General features: G+C 21.4%; 1 protein-coding gene across 1 annotated transcript in view; it reads left to right on the top strand.

Moving 5' to 3' along the window:
• Positions 1-18,384, top strand: part of LOC131694260 (syntaxin-binding protein 5) — a 2,823,745-nt gene that overhangs the window by 1,957,159 nt on the left and 848,202 nt on the right. Inside the window, exon 17 of the mRNA XM_058982823.1 lies at positions 8,991-9,116. Coding sequence (XP_058838806.1) covers positions 8,991-9,116 — 126 coding nt within the window. The remainder of the gene's footprint in view (positions 1-8,990; positions 9,117-18,384) is intronic.

Raw genomic sequence — 18,384 nt, forward strand, 5'->3', positions numbered from 1 at the left:
TTAAATTTTTAAATTTTTAAATTTTTAAATTTTTAAATTTTTAAATTTTTAAATTTTTAAATTTTTAAATTTTTAAATTTTTAAATTTTTAAATTTTTAAATTTTTAAATTTTTAAATTTTTAAATTTTTAAATTTTTAAATTTTTAAATTTTTAAATTTTTAAATTTTTAAATTTTTAAATTTTTAAATTTTTAAATTTTTAAATTTTAAATTTTTAAATTTTTAAATTTTTAAATTTTTAAATTTTTAAATTTTTAAATTTTTAAATTTTTAAATTTTTAAATTTTTAAATTTTTAAATTTTTAAATTTTTAAATTTTTAAATTTTTAAATTTTTAAATTTTTAAATTTTTAAATTTTTAAATTTTTAAATTTTTAAATTTTTAAATTTTTAAATTTTTAAATTTTTAAATTTTTAAATTTTTAAATTTTTAAATTTTTAAATTTTTAAATTTTTAAATTTTTAAATTTTTAAATTTTTAAATTTTTAAATTTTTAAATTTTTAAATTTTTAAATTTTTAAATTTTTAAATTTTTAAATTTTTAAATTTTTAAATTTTTAAATTTTTAAATTTTTAAATTTTTAAATTTTTAAATTTTTAAATTTTTAAATTTTTAAATTTTTAAATTTTTAAATTTTTAAATTTTTAAATTTTTAAATTTTTAAATTTTTAAATTTTTAAATTTTTAAATTTTTAAATTTTTAAATTTTTAAATTTTTAAATTTTTAAATTTTTAAATTTTTAAATTTTTAAATTTTTAAATTTTTAAATTTTTAAATTTTTAAATTTTTAAATTTTTAAATTTTTAAATTTTTAAATTTTTAAATTTTTAAATTTTTAAATTTTTAAATTTTTAAATTTTTAAATTTTTAAATTTTTAAATTTTTAAATTTTTAAATTTTTAAATTTTTAAATTTTTAAATTTTTAAATTTTTAAATTTTTAAATTTTTAAATTTTTAAATTTTTAAATTTTTAAATTTTTAAATTTTTAAATTTTTAAATTTTTAAATTTTTAAATTTTTAAATTTTTAAATTTTTAAATTTTTAAATTTTTAAATTTTTAAATTTTTAAATTTTTAAATTTTTAAATTTTTAAATTTTTAAATTTTTAAATTTTTAAATTTTTAAATTTTTAAATTTTTAAATTTTTAAATTTTTAAATTTTTAAATTTTTAAATTTTTAAATTTTTAAATTTTTAAATTTTTAAATTTTTAAATTTTTAAATTTTTAAATTTTTAAATTTTTAAATTTTTAAATTTTTAAATTTTTAAATTTTTAAATTTTTAAATTTTTAAATTTTTAAATTTTTAAATTTTTAAATTTTTAAATTTTTAAATTTTTAAATTTTTAAATTTTTAAATTTTTAAATTTTTAAATTTTTAAATTTTTAAATTTTTAAATTTTTAAATTTTTAAATTTTTAAATTTTTAAATTTTTAAATTTTTAAATTTTTAAATTTTTAAATTTTTAAATTTTTAAATTTTTAAATTTTTAAATTTTTAAATTTTTAAATTTTTAAATTTTTAAATTTTTAAATTTTTAAATTTTTAAATTTTTAAATTTTTAAATTTTTAAATTTTTAAATTTTTAAATTTTTAAATTTTTAAATTTTTAAATTTTTAAATTTTTAAATTTTTAAATTTTTAAATTTTTAAATTTTTAAATTTTTAAATTTTTAAATTTTTAAATTTTTAAATTTTTAAATTTTTAAATTTTAAATTTTTAAATTTTTAAATTTTTAAATTTTTAAATTTTTAAATTTTTAAATTTTTAAATTTTTAAATTTTTAAATTTTTAAATTTTTAAATTTTTAAATTTTAAATTTTTAAATTTTTAAATTTTTAAATTTTTAAATTTTTAAATTTTTAAATTTTTAAATTTTTAAATTTTTAAATTTTTAAATTTTTAAATTTTTAAATTTTTAAATTTTTAAATTTTTAAATTTTTAAATTTTTAAATTTTTAAATTTTTAAATTTTTAAATTTTTAAATTTTTAAATTTTTAAATTTTTAAATTTTTAAATTTTTAAATTTTTAAATTTTTAAATTTTTAAATTTTTAAATTTTTAAATTTTTAAATTTTTAAATTTTTAAATTTTTAAATTTTTAAATTTTTAGATTTTTAAATTTTTAAATTTTTAAATTTTTAAATTTTTAAATCTTTAAATTTTTAAATTTTTAAATTTTTAAATTTTTAAATTTTAAATTTTAAATTTTTAAATTTTTAAATTTTTAAATTTTTAAATTTTTAAATTTTTAAATTTTTAAATTTTAAATTTTTAAATTTTTAAATTTTTAAATTTTTAAATTTTTAAATTTTTAAATTTTTAAATTTTTAAATTTTTAAATTTTTAAATTTTTAAATTTTTAAATTTTTAAATTTTTAAATTTTTAAATTTTTAAATTTTTAAATTTTTAAATTTTTAAATTTTTAAATTTTTAAATTTTTAAATTTTTAAATTTTTAAATTTTTAAATTTTTAAATTTTTAAATTTTTAAATTTTTAAATTTTTAAATTTTTAAATTTTTAAATTTTTAAATTTTTAAATTTTTAAATTTTTAAATTTTTAAATTTTTAAATTTTTAAATTTTTAAATTTTTAAATTTTTAAATTTTTAAATTTTTAAATTTTTAAATTTTTAAATTTTTAAATTTTTAAATTTTTAAATTTTTAAATTTTTAAATTTTTAAATTTTTAAATTTTTAAATTTTTAAATTTTAAATTTTTAAATTTTTAAATTTTTAAATTTTTAAATTTTTAAATTTTTAAATTTTTAAATTTTTAAATTTTTAAATTTTTAAATTTTTAAATTTTTAAATTTTTAAATTTTTAAATTTTTAAATTTTTAAATTTTTAAATTTTTAAATTTTTAAATTTTTAAATTTTTAAATTTTTAAATTTTTAAATTTTTAAATTTTTAAATTTTTAAATTTTTAAATTTTTAAATTTTTAAATTTTTAAATTTTTAAATTTTTAAATTTTTAAATTTTTAAATTTTTAAATTTTTAAATTTTTAAATTTTTAAATTTTTAAATTTTTAAATTTTTAAATTTTTAAATTTTTAAATTTTTAAATTTTTAAATTTTTAAATTTTTAAATTTTTAAATTTTTAAATTTTTAAATTTTTAAATTTTTAAATTTTTAAATTTTTAAATTTTTAAATTTTTAAATTTTTAAATTTTTAAATTTTTAAATTTTTAAATTTTTAAATTTTTAAATTTTTAAATTTTTAAATTTTTAAATTTTTAAATTTTAAATTTTTAAATTTTTAAATTTTTAAATTTTTAAATTTTTAAATTTTTAAATTTTTAAATTTTTAAATTTTTAAATTTTTAAATTTTTAAATTTTTAAATTTTTAAATTTTTAAATTTTTAAATTTTTAAATTTTTAAATTTTTAAATTTTTAAATTTTTAAATTTTTAAATTTTTAAATTTTTAAATTTTTAAATTTTTAAATTTTTAAATTTTTAAATTTTTAAATTTTTAAATTTTTAAATTTTTAAATTTTTAAATTTTTAAATTTTTAAATTTTTAAATTTTTAAATTTTTAAATTTTTAAATTTTTAAATTTTTAAATTTTTAAATTTTTAAATTTTTAAATTTTTAAATTTTTAAATTTTTAAATTTTTAAATTTTTAAATTTTTAAATTTTTAAATTTTTAAATTTTTAAATTTTTAAATTTTTAAATTTTTAAATTTTTAAATTTTTAAATTTTTAAATTTTTAAATTTTTAAATTTTTAAATTTTTAAATTTTTAAATTTTTAAATTTTTAAATTTTTAAATTAATTTTTAAATTTTTAAATTTTTAAATTTTTAAATTTTTAAATTTTTAAATTTTTAAATTTTTAAATTTTTAAATTTTTAAATTTTTAAATTTTTAAATTTTTAAATTTTTAAATTTTTAAATTTTTAAATTTTTAAATTTTTAAATTTTTAAATTTTTAAATTTTTAAATTTTTAAATTTTTAAATTTTAAATTTTTGAATTTTTAAATTTTTAAATTTTTAAATTTTTAAATTTTTAAATTTTTAAATTTTAAATTTTTAAATTTTTAAATTTTTAAATTTTTAAATTTTTAAATTTTTAAATTTTTAAATTTTTAAATTTTTAAATTTTTAAATTTTTAAATTTTAAATTTTAAATTTTTAAATTTTTAAATTTTTAAATTTTTAAATTTTTAAATTTTTAAATTTTTAAATTTTAAATTTTTAAATTTTTAAATTTTTAAATTTTTAAATTTTTAAATTTTTAAATTTTTAAATTTTTAAATTTTAAATTTTTAAATTTTTAAATTTTTAAATTTTTAAATTTTTAAATTTTTAAATTTTTAAATTTTTAAATTTTTAAATTTTTAAATTTTTAAATTTTAAATTTTTAAATTTTTAAATTTTTAAATTTTTAAATTTTTAAATTTTTAAATTTTTAAATTTTAAATTTTTAAATTTTTAAATTTTTAAATTTTTAAATTTTTAAATTTTTAAATTTTTAAATTTTTAAATTTTTAAATTTTTAAATTTTTAAATTTTTAAATTTTTAAATTTTAAATTTTTAAATTTTTAAATTTTTAAATTTTTAAATTTTTAAATTTTTAAATTTTTAAATTTTAAATTTTTAAATTTTTAAATTTTAAATTTTTAAATTTTTAAATTTTTAAATTTTTAAATTTTTAAATTTTTAAATTTTTAAATTTTTAAATTTTTAAATTTTTAAATTTTTAAATTTTTAAATTTTTAAATTTTTAAATTTTTAAATTTTAAATTTTAAATTTTTAAATTTTTAAATTTTTAAATTTTTAAATTTTTAAATTTTTAAATTTTTAAATTTTAAATTTTTAAATTTTTAAATTTTTAAATTTTTAAATTTTTAAATTTTTAAATTTTTAAATTTTTAAATTTTAAATTTTTAAATTTTTAAATTTTAAATTTTTAAATTTTAAATTTTTAAATTTTAAATTTTTAAATTTTTAAATTTTTAAATTTTAAATTTTAAATTTTTAAATTTTTAAATTTTTAAATTTTAAATTTTTAAATTTTTAAATTTTAAATTTTTAAATTTTTAAATTTTAAATTTTTAAATTTTTAAATTTTAAATTTTAAATTTTTAAATTTTTAAATTTTTAAATTTTTAAATTTTTAAATTTTTAAATTTTTAAATTTTTAAATTTTTAAATTTTTAAATTTTTAAATTTTTAAATTTTTAAATTTTTAAATTTTTAAATTTTTAAATTTTTAAATTTTTAAATTTTTAAATTTTTAAATTTTTAAATTTTTAAATTTTAAATTTTTAAATTTTTAAATTTTTAAATTTTTAAATTTTTAAATTTTTAAATTTTTAAATTTTTAAATTTTTAAATTTTAAATTTTTAAATTTTTAAATTTTTAAATTTTTAAATTTTTAAATTTTTAAATTTTTAAATTTTTAAATTTTTAAATTTTTAAATTTTTAAATTTTTAAATTTTTAAATTTTTAAATTTTTAAATTTTTAAATTTTTAAATTTTTAAATTTTTAAATTTTTAAATTTTTAAATTTTTAAATTTTTAAATTTTAAATTTTTAAATTTTTAAATTTTTATATTTTTAAATTTTTAAATTTTTAAATCTTTAAATTTTTAAATTTTTAAATTTTTAAATTTTTAAATTTTTAAATTTTTAAATTTTTAAATTTTTAAATTTTTAAATTTTTAAATTTTTAAATTTTTAAATTTTTAAATTTTTAAATTTTTAAATTTTTAAATTTTTAAATTTTTAAATTTTTAAATTTTTAAATTTTTAAATTTTTAAATTTTTAAATTTTTAAATTTTTAAATTTTTAAATTTTTAAATTTTTAAATTTTTAAATTTTTAAATTTTTAAATTTTTAAATTTTTAAATTTTTAAATTTTTAAATTTTTAAATTTTTAAATTTTTAAATTTTTAAATTTTTAAATTTTTAAATTTTTAAATTTTTAAATTTTTAAATTTTTAAATTTTTAAATTTTTAAATTTTTAAATTTTTAAATTTTTAAATTTTTAAATTTTTAAATTTTTAAATTTTTAAATTTTTAAATTTTTAAATTTTTAAATTTTTAAATTTTTAAATTTTTAAATTTTTAAATTTTTAAATTTTTAAATTTTTAAATTTTTAAATTTTTAAATTTTTAAATTTTTAAATTTTTTAATTTTTAAATTTTTTAATTTTTAAATTTTTAAATTTTTAAATTTTTAAATTTTTAAATTTTTAAATTTTTAAATTTTTAAATTTTTAAATTTTTAAATTTTTAAATTTTTAAATTTTTAAATTTTTAAATTTTTAAATTTTTAAATTTTTAAATTTTTAAATTTTTAAATTTTTAAATTTTTAAATTTTTAAATTTTTAAATTTTTAAATTTTTAAATTTTTACATTTTTAAATTTTTAAATTTTTAAATTTTTAAATTTTTAAATTTTTAAATTTTTAAATTTTTAAATTTTTAAATTTTTAAATTTTTAAATTTTTAAATTTTTAAATTTTTAAATTTTTAAATTTTTAAATTTTTAAATTTTTAAATTTTTAAATTTTTAAATTTTTAAATTTTTAAATTTTTAAATTTTTAAATTTTTAAATTTTTAAATTTTTAAATTTTTAAATTTTTAAATTTTTAAATTTTTAAATTTTTAAATTTTTAAATTTTTAGATTTTTAAATTTTTAAATTTTTAAATTTTTAAATTTTTAAATTTTTAAATTTTTAAATTTTTAAATTTTTAAATTTTTAAATTTTTAAATTTTTAAATTTTTAAATTTTTAAATTTTTAAATTTTTAAATTTTTAAATTTTTAAATTTTTAAATTTTTAAATTTTTAAATTTTTAAATTTTTAAATTTTTAAATTTTTAAATTTTTAAATTTTTAAATTTTTAAATTTTTAAATTTTTAAATTTTTAAATTTTTAAATTTTTAAATTTTTAAATTTTTAAATTTTTAAATTTTTAAATTTTTAAATTTTTAAATTTTTAAATTTTTAAATTTTTAAATTTTTAAATTTTTAAATTTTTAAATTTTTAAATTTTTAAATTTTTAAATTTTTAAATTTTTAAATTTTTAAATTTTTAAATTTTTAAATTTTTAAATTTTTAAATTTTTAAATTTTTAAATTTTTAAATTTTTAAATTTTTAAATTTTTAAATTTTTAAATTTTTAAATTTTTAAATTTTTAAATTTTTAAATTTTTAAATTTTTAAATTTTTAAATTTTTAAATTTTTAAATTTTTAAATTTTTAAATTTTTAAATTTTTAAATTTTTAAATTTTTAAATTTTTAAATTTTTAAATTTTTAAATTTTTAAATTTTTAAATTTTTAAATTTTTAAATTTTTAAATTTTTAAATTTTTAAATTTTTAAATTTTTAAATTTTTAAATTTTTAAATTTTTAAATTTTTAAATTTTTAAATTTTTAAATTTTTAAATTTTTAAATTTTTAAATTTTTAAATTTTTAAATTTTTAAATTTTTAAATTTTTAAATTTTTAAATTTTTAAATTTTTAAATTTTTAAATTTTTAAATTTTTAAATTTTTAAATTTTTAAATTTTTAAATTTTTAAATTTTTAAATTTTTAAATTTTTAAATTTTTAAATTTTTAAATTTTTAAATTTTTAAATTTTTAAATTTTTAAATTTTTAAATTTTTAAATTTTTAAATTTTTAAATTTTCAAATTTTTAAATTTTTAAATTTTTAAATCGCTAAATTTTTAAATTTTTAGATCATAAAATTTTTAATTTTTTGAAATTTTAAAATAATTCTTGCTTGCTAAAACATTTTTCAAATCTGGTAATAGTCGAATGTAGATGATGATTTTTTTGACCCAGTGCTATCATTATCTCATTTTCCAAGATTTTGCGACTTATTTCGAACTGACTTAATACCGACCAATTGAAGCCTCGACGGTTCTTCATGACAAAATATACATTCATTCGTTAACCTGAACTGAGTAGAAGAAGTCATCCGAAATAGTTCCAAAGAAGGTCTGCAAGACAGAACCCGAAAACAGGACACAACCAGTTGTCAAACATTGTTTATTACCAACAGAATAACCGGTGGTACGCCTCTAGCTCGTCGAAACATTCTTTCTTTTTTTCAGAAAATGCATGCTACTTCAGGGTGGGCCAGGATGTCTACGACCACGCCGCTGCTAGGTCAACTGAACGTTCGCAGCCATCACTATATCATCATACTTATTCGTTACCCTATTATGTCACAGTTCGGGTCTCGTATACCATCTTCGGCGTAACGCAATAGATGATCATTTCCATTGCCTATCCCTGTTACCACATCAGTGCACGTTTTTTAATTTGATTGCTTTGAGAATAAATGTTAGAACAGCGTAGGAAAATGAATGTGTTTTTGATGTGTTAAATGGAGTGTGTATTTTAATGCTCCAAGCTGCATGCCAAAATAATTGTTTGAAAAGCATATACGTGTCCGTGATGGTATGGTCAGTTACCTACGAAGGTGCAGAGATACGGGAACGATCATCATCCCAAGAGTACTACGGCATCGAAGATAGTTAAACCACGTTAAGCGCTGCCTAGCAGCATTCATCCCTTGTGCGTATATTACTGCAGGCCCACGGATAGCATATTGCATTGGCTTGCTAACCCGATCAGAAACACATAACAGAAATATTTCAAAACTATATCTCGCATTGTTACTTATTATACATTTCTGTTATTTTAATTACTAACGAGACCTAATTTATAACACAATATGTTACAGAAATTGTGTTCTGTTATAATCTTGTTATTCATTTCTGATCGGGAAGCTGAACCAATTTCCGATTACATTATTTCTATTCAGCTTAATCAGAACTCATTTTCATGCGGGACATCGCGCTTGACTAGGGATTTGCCCTGGACACAAATAATGTCTCTTTTTTGGGAGAAACGCGAATTCCATAACTAACTTTCAAGATACTAATCAGAATGTTATAAAACATTTTCCTAATTTGTTCGAACATTTTCACCCACAGGACCAATGTTTCGCTTAAAAGGATCTGTTTTATCTATGTCATTGCTGGATTGTAATGGTGCTCTCATTCCGTATCCTTATGAAACGTGGAGAGATGACATGAAGGAAGGAAAGGAAAAACGCGAAAGTATGTTCAAAGTTGTTTGTATGTAAGGTTTTTCTTCTTTTTTGCTGATCTTTGGCTTCACGCTCTATAAATAAGAATATACAAAAGCCCGACATTTCCGAAACTTAGCCTTGTTCAGATGACTCACCATACCGTAAAATATGTATTAAGTTATTTAGACCAAGCCGATCGGCGACGAACGATGTTTTGGTAATGTTACTTATTTTCTTTATAAACCAGTAGCCGAAACGTCGACCATTATACCACAGTAGTATGTCTTATATATATGCTTTTTTTATTTATTTTATTTTATATTAGATTATATTGTTTAGTTTGCATTACATTTCTAATTTAATATATTGGTTGTTCAGCCGCAACTGACGACTTTCCATTCCTATTGTTTACATTATTTGGTTAATTATTATTAAGATATAATATTCTTTCGCAGTTAAGTAAATTTTTCAGTAGGAAGTTTCAAGCCTACTTGTCATGTGCATAAGGAGCTAAGCATGTTTCATAAACTAACTTATAAACTCAGCAGCGTAGCCAGAAATTCGGTTTGGTGGGGGTTTGGTGAAAATCGATCTTACTGTCCAAACGGCATAATTCCGAAAGCGTAATTTTTGAAGTTTTAAAATTATGCAGAATTAATTTTTCAGAAAATAGTAACAGAGCTTGTGTCTTTAGCGAATTTGTTGAGACTTTATTGTGGACATGAATATTGACCTGAGTTGATTCGCCATAAATACTTCTTGGACGAAATAATGTCAAAATTATTTTATCAAATGTTGTGCTGTTTAACGTTTGTAAAACTCATCAAAGATATTAAACCTCCGAAATTGGCGGTTTCAAAATGATGCTATCTTGACCTTAAATTACTGTTTTTGAACAATTGACCTATTTCATTAGACCGGAAATAAGTTTGACTTCACATACCACTTGTCAAATTTGAGCTTATTTCGAAAGCTCTAAATCACACACAAGAGTAGGGGAGAAGGGTTGAAACATTTTTTTGTTTTTGCTAGATAATTCGACAAAAACTGTCATTCGATGATTGCTTACTTTTAAATTTCTTACTTCTGTTTATGCTTTATCAAATTACATCAGAATAACTGGTACAAATCAATAACGAAGCATCAATATATTGATTTTTGTAACAGTGTTCTCTTTGTTTTATCTCTCCTTATACCGAGGTAAGCTGAAACAGCAATGAATGCGAGTTGAAATAAGTAACCAATTATTTTAAAAATTATCGAAACGATTTCTATAGCATCAAATGTTACAATTGTGTTATTTTTATTCATTCACACTAAGATAATTCCTTAGAATGGCTTGCATTCTTATCATTATTTTTCATAGTTTATTTCTACATATAAATTGATACTTGTTTTTAAAATTAATGTTTGATTTTGGTTACAAATAGGGATGACCGGGGCTAGTTGGCGGTGTTTTCAGTTTTCATTTTTTACCGCTTTGATTTTGGTAGATCTTGCAAAATAGAACACGTTGCATGAAGGGGTAGACTGTTGACAACATCTCCGAATTTTATGAAAATGTTTCATACGTTGTCTTTATTTCTAGAGAAAAAAATATGTGACGCGGAAAAGCCGCCAACTTACCCAGCCCCGGGGTAAGTTGGCGGTATGTGTGGGGTAAGATGGCGGAATGTCAAAAAATAAGCAATCAAATGGAAATTCGATTACATCAGTGGTCCTTATGAAATGTGCCGATTGTCTTTTCAATAAAACTGGATATTATTCGACACTTTTCATTATATTTCAGTCTCAATACCCTGTCATTTTCACTTCGACGCGTACTCCATATTCAAAAGCAAATTTTCGAAATTCTTCAGGCAATTGGTCGAAATAATTGTCCCCTGCATTGACGAGAGACACAAGAAAAAGTTTCTTTTACTTTGGAGTAAATTCGAGAAATGAAAATATTTGATGACTATTTTTGCACTGTAAATAGTACCGCCAACTTGCCCCGTGTGCGTCACCGCCAACTTACCCCAACCGCACTTTTAATAAAAAATGATTGAAAAAATTACTTTTGTGTATGGATAGGTGTAATATCTATACGGATACTGAAAGCTCTTTTCACGCACTATCGAAAAATATAATCATTCGGGGAATATATTGAAAACCACCTTAAATAACACAAAATGTTTAAAATTAAGAAAATTTACAAAGTATGCTCAAAAACACAATATCACCCACAGCTTCTACAAAACAAAATGTTTAACAACAAAAACACATTGGATAATGCGTTTCACATTACTTTAGGTTCACAATGAGAGAGAGAGAGAGAGAGAGAGAGAGAGAGAGAGAGAGAGCGCTTTATGTCTAATAGAAACGGAGAAAAGGGGATTCCGCCAACTTACCCCAACCGCCAACTAGCCTCGGGCTCCCCTACACGAATTTCTGCAATTATCTCAACAGAAATTACAGTAAGGTACTTTACCTAACCACTAATTAACTATACCTGTAAAATAAAGAAATTTGATATCCATTTTTCATACATTTAGTTATGTATTATTTTCCAACCCCTTGCCCTAGAACATTCTGCATTCATTAAAATGGTTGATATGACCAGTGATACTATTTATGGCTACAAATGATACGGGTTTATGAAAACAGGTAATTTGGTATCGATGTCGGCAGTATTTCATTCATTTTGAGTTATGGTCAACTTCATTCCAAGCTTCAGAAGCTGATAGGAGTAAAGAATTAGAACAAATACCTATTCCGTGGTTATAAATGACATAGATCTAATAAATTGAGAACTTTGATCACTGTTGTTAATTCAGGAAAGAAGAATCTTGATTATTATTATTTGTTCAGGAACGTTAACGTGATTATAACATTACCATAGGACTAGAAGTTCATCATCGAGGAGAGTTGAAACAAGGTGTTTCAACTCTATTAGGTCGAGAAGTAAGGCTTGATCCACAATTTACAATTTATACCACGCAAAGATAGAAAGAAACGCATACAATTCATAAATGTTAAATCTAACATTACATAATAGTGATATTTTCATGATCGAACATTACTTAATATCCTATTTATACCAATTTGAAGAAAACAACGAAAACTTACTTTTGCTCATTTTTGTAGTGTGTTTACCGTAAATACTCAACCACTCATTTAATGTAGTTTGCATATATTGGAGGGCTTGTGGACACGATATAAATAAAACAAATGCATTATTGTTTTATTCCTAACGCTACTGTTTCGCTAGTAATGGGCACTGTTTCAACTCTCCTCTGTTTCAAATCTCCTCGGTTTCCCCTATTCAAGTTTATATGTGAAAATATATGAAAAATAGGCAATTGAAACAATAAGTTCAGTACAAAATGCCAGTATCTTCTTGTGCATCCCAAAATCTGCAGTTTTGTAGCTTAAGGTGTAAGGATCAACATTGCCGAAGACTGCAAATTGATCCGATTTTGCAGTATAAAGATATTCTAATATAAAGTTATATGTTGCCTTTCTTTCTCGCACATGTTTAGAATAGGAAATTTCAAAAAAATTGGTTGGTCTTCAAAGTTATTTATCTTCAAACATTTTAGGGGAGCCTCCAATCAACATACAATCTTCAACAATGCTATTTGATATAAAATAAACTACGCGACCGTAAGTATGAAATTTTGTATTGGAATTAAAGTTTTTATTTCCAAGTTTCCATATGGGTATGGGTGAACCAGAGCTATCGGAAAAAGCTGATATTTTGCATTATCACTATCAATTATCATTAGAATTAGCAGTGTTCCAAAAAAAAAAGTCAAAATTGTTGCCGGTTTATTGGTCATACAACAAAAATCAAATGCTCATTAAAATCGCTCAGGACCTGCTCTAGTCGAATGGAAAACGCCATTTTTCATAAATTTCTCTCTACATTTGGAAAGTGTTATTCTCGTTATTAATCATATTACGTTTTCATCTCAACTCGACGCATTCCCAAAATAAAAATCTATTTTAATCCACCTAGTGGTGCAATCGCGCCTTTCTCATTTGTCCAGACTACGCTTTCATGACTGGTTATGTTCAATACAATGGTGGAAATGTATATTACATATTCAGTACGATTTGCACATACATACAATGGATCGACAGCCACGATCTTGAGATACTATGTGTCGATACTGAAACATCGCTTGAAACCAGCGGCGGATCATGGAGAAAGATCCGGGAGCTCCGGGCACTGCCGAAAATTTTCAACTTGTTAAGAAACTTAAACTTTTAGGGGCCGTACACAAATGACGTAGCTTTTTTTCGGCGATTTTTGACCCCTCCCTCCCCCCTCGTAGCATTTGGTCACAAAATTCTAACCTCCCCCTCTTAAATAACATAGAATTTACCTACCCCTCCCCCTGTTCCATGCAAAGCGCCCGGAGGATAAAAAAAATTACATATGTTTTTCAATTATTTTAAATACATGTCCATTCAAAATGTTTGACGACTTGCAAAATAAGCCTATTTCATGACAAATATAGTGTTGATAGTTTTGTTTTGAATTTTATATGTCAAGGGGAGCATGAAGAGAAGTTCTCTCAGTTCACAATCCTGCAGCTGCCAATGATTCTCAGAAACATACGTTCATCTAAATTACTAAATTTGTTTGGTTGAATCCGAAGTGAAAGTTTAATTCAGCTTCCAAACAAAGCAAAGTTAAATCCGCATACAAAATCTTTTCGTATTTTTTCGAACTTGTGATTCCACGAATCGTAAAATTTACCTCATGAAAAACCGCATCAAAAGTAACTTGTTTGAATTTAAATTTATTTCTCTTGGGAATGGAGGATCATTAAATTGTTTTCTCTAAACAATGGGTTTTAAACTTAATGCTACGTCGCACAACTTCTGACCTTACCCTCCCCCTCGTCACACTTCGTCATAAATTTGGTATACCCTCCCTACCCCCAAAATTCTACGTCATTTATGCATGGCCCCTTAAACTAGTTTTAAATTTAAGGTAGCAACCCCCCACTACATACTCCCTCCGGGCCGGGATGATTGACGATTTTTAGAGTGATTACATAACCTTTCTATATGAGAAAGGCAAAAATGTGCCAAAGCCCAAAAAAGTCAATTTTTGTCAAAAAATTTTTTCGACTTTACATCAAATCTCAATGTTTCATGCATTTTTAATTCATTTGGCATCAAAAATACAAATTTGACTTTGATATTTTCCCTTCCCTCAAAGGGGGGAGAGAATTTTTCATTTCGGTTTATATGAGAATTTGCTGTGTGATCGCACTCTTCAACCCGTAACTCCGGAACTGGAAGTCCAATCAATAAAAAAATCAGTAGCAGCTGATGAGATGGTTGTATCTTTCATTTGAGACTAAGTTTGTGCAAATCGGTCCAGCCATCTCTGAGAAACAGAGGTGATAATTTTCCCACGTACACACATACACACCCATACATACCTACAAACAGACATTTTCCGATCTCGACGAATTGAGTCGAATGGCATATGACACTCGGCCGTCCGGGCCGGGATTATATAGCCGATTTTTAGAGAAAATGAGAAAGGCAAAAACATTTTTAGCAAATGTTGAAAGTTATGCAATTTTTTGGTGAGCAGTTCTATGGTTCATAGACATTAAATCAATTTAACTTCGCTTCCTATTAAATAAAGACCCTAATTACAGCACATTTCTTCAAAATCGAGCTCAATATGAAAGGAAATCTGGAAATTATGATTAGTTTAAGAACTCTGGAATTTTCTATTGGAATGTTTTCGGACAGTTAAGGCAAGTAAACAAATTTACCCGCGCGCCGCTTGTTCTATTTGCGAAAGCAAAAATTGATTCCTTCTACCTGGTGTGTGAAACGTGAACAAACAATTAGTGACAATACGAACCAAAGGGCAAACTGTGTTACTGTTGACTTCTCGAAATGTCCGGTAAGATCATCGATTCGTGAAGTAGAGCAATTGTTGAAGGTGAACATGGAGCTCAACGTATCAGAAGTTAATGCGGTGCAATTCCACCATTTACGTCATGTGGTACTGATTATGTTCAAAAGCAGAATCATTCACTTCCCAGAACAACATGAAAAACGTCGTCAAATGTAATGACATTTTATACAATATCCCAACGTATATAGATGTTGACAGTATTGAAATGAAGATACATGACCTGGCACCACGTACTAGTTCCTCCGTTATCAAAAAACCATGTCAAAATACGGAGAAGTGAGTAGTATTACAGAAGATACTTAGAGGAACTTCTTCCCAGGACTCCACAACGGCGTTCGTGTGGTGAGACTGCGTCCGACAAAATCTCTTCCTTCTTACTTAAGCTTCTCAGGCAAATGCCCTTAAGGTATTACACATTCTCAACGATCACTATTCACGTATCCAGGGTAGATTCCCACGTGCCAATATTGCGATCAGCCGCTACACCACGGAAAACCTTGCGCAGAGACTGCTAAGGAAATTCCACTTCGTACGACTAAAGCCGGTATACAGTCTTCGTATGATAAACCACAACCGGTTGGTAAACCAACGACTGCGGACCGGGCAGTAACAAACGCCAGCTCAACAACGATCGGGCCCAGTATCACTATACCAACTGCTGTTACCAACATCGAAGTAACAACGATTACATCAAATGTATTCAAACCATCAACCAACACCACCAATAAAGAATCAAACACCGATGAAGAAGGATTTACAACAGCGACCCGGAAGTACAAGAAACAACAACAAGACTCTATGGATAGTTGAAAGTTAATTTTAATTTTAGCACATTGTAAAAATCTTAAAAGACCCACGGCTCAGTTATGCTAACGCATTGAGCCGTGTCAAATAAACAAAAAAACATTGGGAACGTACCATTTGAGCTAGACGCTACTGATTCCTGAGTATCCGCAAATTGAAAAACTCGTAGTTATTGCAGTTTTACCCGATTTGGATACCACGGAATAAGAACTTGTCGAAATTCACCTGTCTGGCACGCTACCTGTGGATATGGCAATATGAATCAACCGGAGACTAATCGAAACCACGCACTCACGAGTTTCCCATGGCTGAAGAGGTACTAACTCATACTGAACTAGAGGGCTTAGGTTTAATAGGGCCCGGCAGTAATATAAGCCTTGGGGCCCGACGCGGCTCTCGAGGGCCCTGCTTATATATTGTTACATGACTTCATTTCATGCCACATTCGGCTTATTTGTGTGTGGTAGGATGCAATTCGAATATGTCGCACGTGCTTTTTCGGATTGTTGTCATGCTGATAGCAACCGTCGGTCAATCAGCTGACTGCTGTTGTACATCACGGCGTTCGATTGAAGGGTACGTCGCATACTCTCATTGTGGTTTAGGTCTGGATCTTCTCGATGATTAGCTGAGTTTTTGCATTCTGGTGATGGGTGCTGACGTCGTATTCGATTTTTTGTATTGTTGTACCTCGAAGCGAATAATTGATGTAGTATCCAATGGTAGAAAAGTGTAAACCGGAACAACTCACCTGACAGAAAATTTGCTGCGCCTGAATAAATCTATTAAACGGTGTAATCTGCAGGAAGTGTTCGCTCGAACAGTTGATTGGTGGATACACATCAAGCTCAGTGGGTGGTAGCATCATCGAGAAGCCAGAGAGAGTTGCTCACAATGCCAGTAATCTAAGAAATTTGTGGTTGAGTATAAACAACAGCATTAGTTTAGGATATTAACTAATAACATGACATGCGGTGCCGGAATGGCAATACTTATGATACATAGAGTTACGTGTGGGAGAGTACATCATCATCATCAGCAGTTGCTAGACGTTCAATGGGTAGCACGCAAATATTTGATATTGCGCGCCGGAATTCGCCATCCTTGGTTTTCACCGTGACCATTCGCACGTGTCCGTCATCGCTACAGTGGATTTGGGTGATGCGACCGTAACGCCATTTGAGGGGAGGAAGGTTGCCCTCCTTCACAAGCACCATCGTTCCGATGGTTATGTTGTCGCGTTGAAGCGTCCATTTTGTACGTGGGAGCAGGCCAGAGAGGTAGTCGGTGCTCCAACGCTTCTAGATGCGTCGTACAAACTCCTGGTTTTGCTGGTAGCGATCCAGACGGTTTGTTGGAATTGCTTCAATTAACCATTATAGATAGCATTATTTATTCAGCAAACTTGCTTTAATTTATTTGTGTTATTATACATATTGTAGGACATTGCACAGGTGGACTTCTAAACATCTAAACAGTCGATACTTTGAACACCCTAACTACAAGGACCACCATTTAATTCCATTCATTTGAAAAATCTAATATGATTTTCGATTGGTTAACACCGGGGTAGTGGAGTGCACCATTTTCCCACATTCTAGCAGAAGTGCTAGAAAGTGCGAAATCAGTGCACTCCACTACACCAGTGAACATCAATCGAAAATTCCACAACAAATTTGCCAAAGACATAAGGCTCGCAATGTTACTAATATTCTTACTTATTATGCAGTGTAACGCATTCCTCTGTATTTGATTCGTAAAGTGCACAGGCTCTGGGTCTTACTATAAAAATTGATTCCGTCAGACACTAGTTACACTGTTACCAGTTATATTATACATAACTAATGCATTTCTATAATTATTGTAATCATTAAATACAACACATATAGTGTAAAATATAGTTAACTCTTAAATGCATAACGCTGTTTTAAAACAACATTACATAAAACATCTCAAAATTACCATAGTAGGGAAGACCGGGAATAGTTGGCGGTGTTTTCAGTTTTCATTTTTACCGATTTTCGATATCTCAAAAGGGGGCAAACGAAAATTGATAATTTTGATTGCATTTGAAAGGCTGTACTTTTGCCTACAATATATTGAAAAATTGGAGAACGCTTTTTTGTCTTTCTCAAAAAATCAAATTTAAGTAAAAGCATTTTTGCGTAATCCTACAGCGCTCATATTAAAAAAAAATTGTTTTACACGGATTCTGTGAATTCTTGTCAAGACTTTTCAAGGATCACATACACTTGCAGGCTTTTCATATTGCAAATAGGGTGATGACCCTATTTTGGGCTCACTCGTTAGGGTGGCGCACTCTATCATTAATTGCTCGATCTATGTACAATCGTTGAAATGCATATAAATTATGATCAATGCGTTAGGGTCAATATATTTGCTTTATTCCTGAAAACCAGTATATTAAATAACTTGTATACGAGTGCAATAGAAACTAGAATCGCTTTCCTCTTACTTCCACCCTACCATACCACCAACAAACATAATGGAGCTATCGAAAATGCAAATATACACTGAAGTCTTTTTAGGCGGTTTT

Source organism: Topomyia yanbarensis, chromosome 1, assembly GCF_030247195.1.
Source record: "Topomyia yanbarensis strain Yona2022 chromosome 1, ASM3024719v1, whole genome shotgun sequence".
Classification (NCBI taxonomy): domain Eukaryota; kingdom Metazoa; phylum Arthropoda; class Insecta; order Diptera; family Culicidae; genus Topomyia; species Topomyia yanbarensis.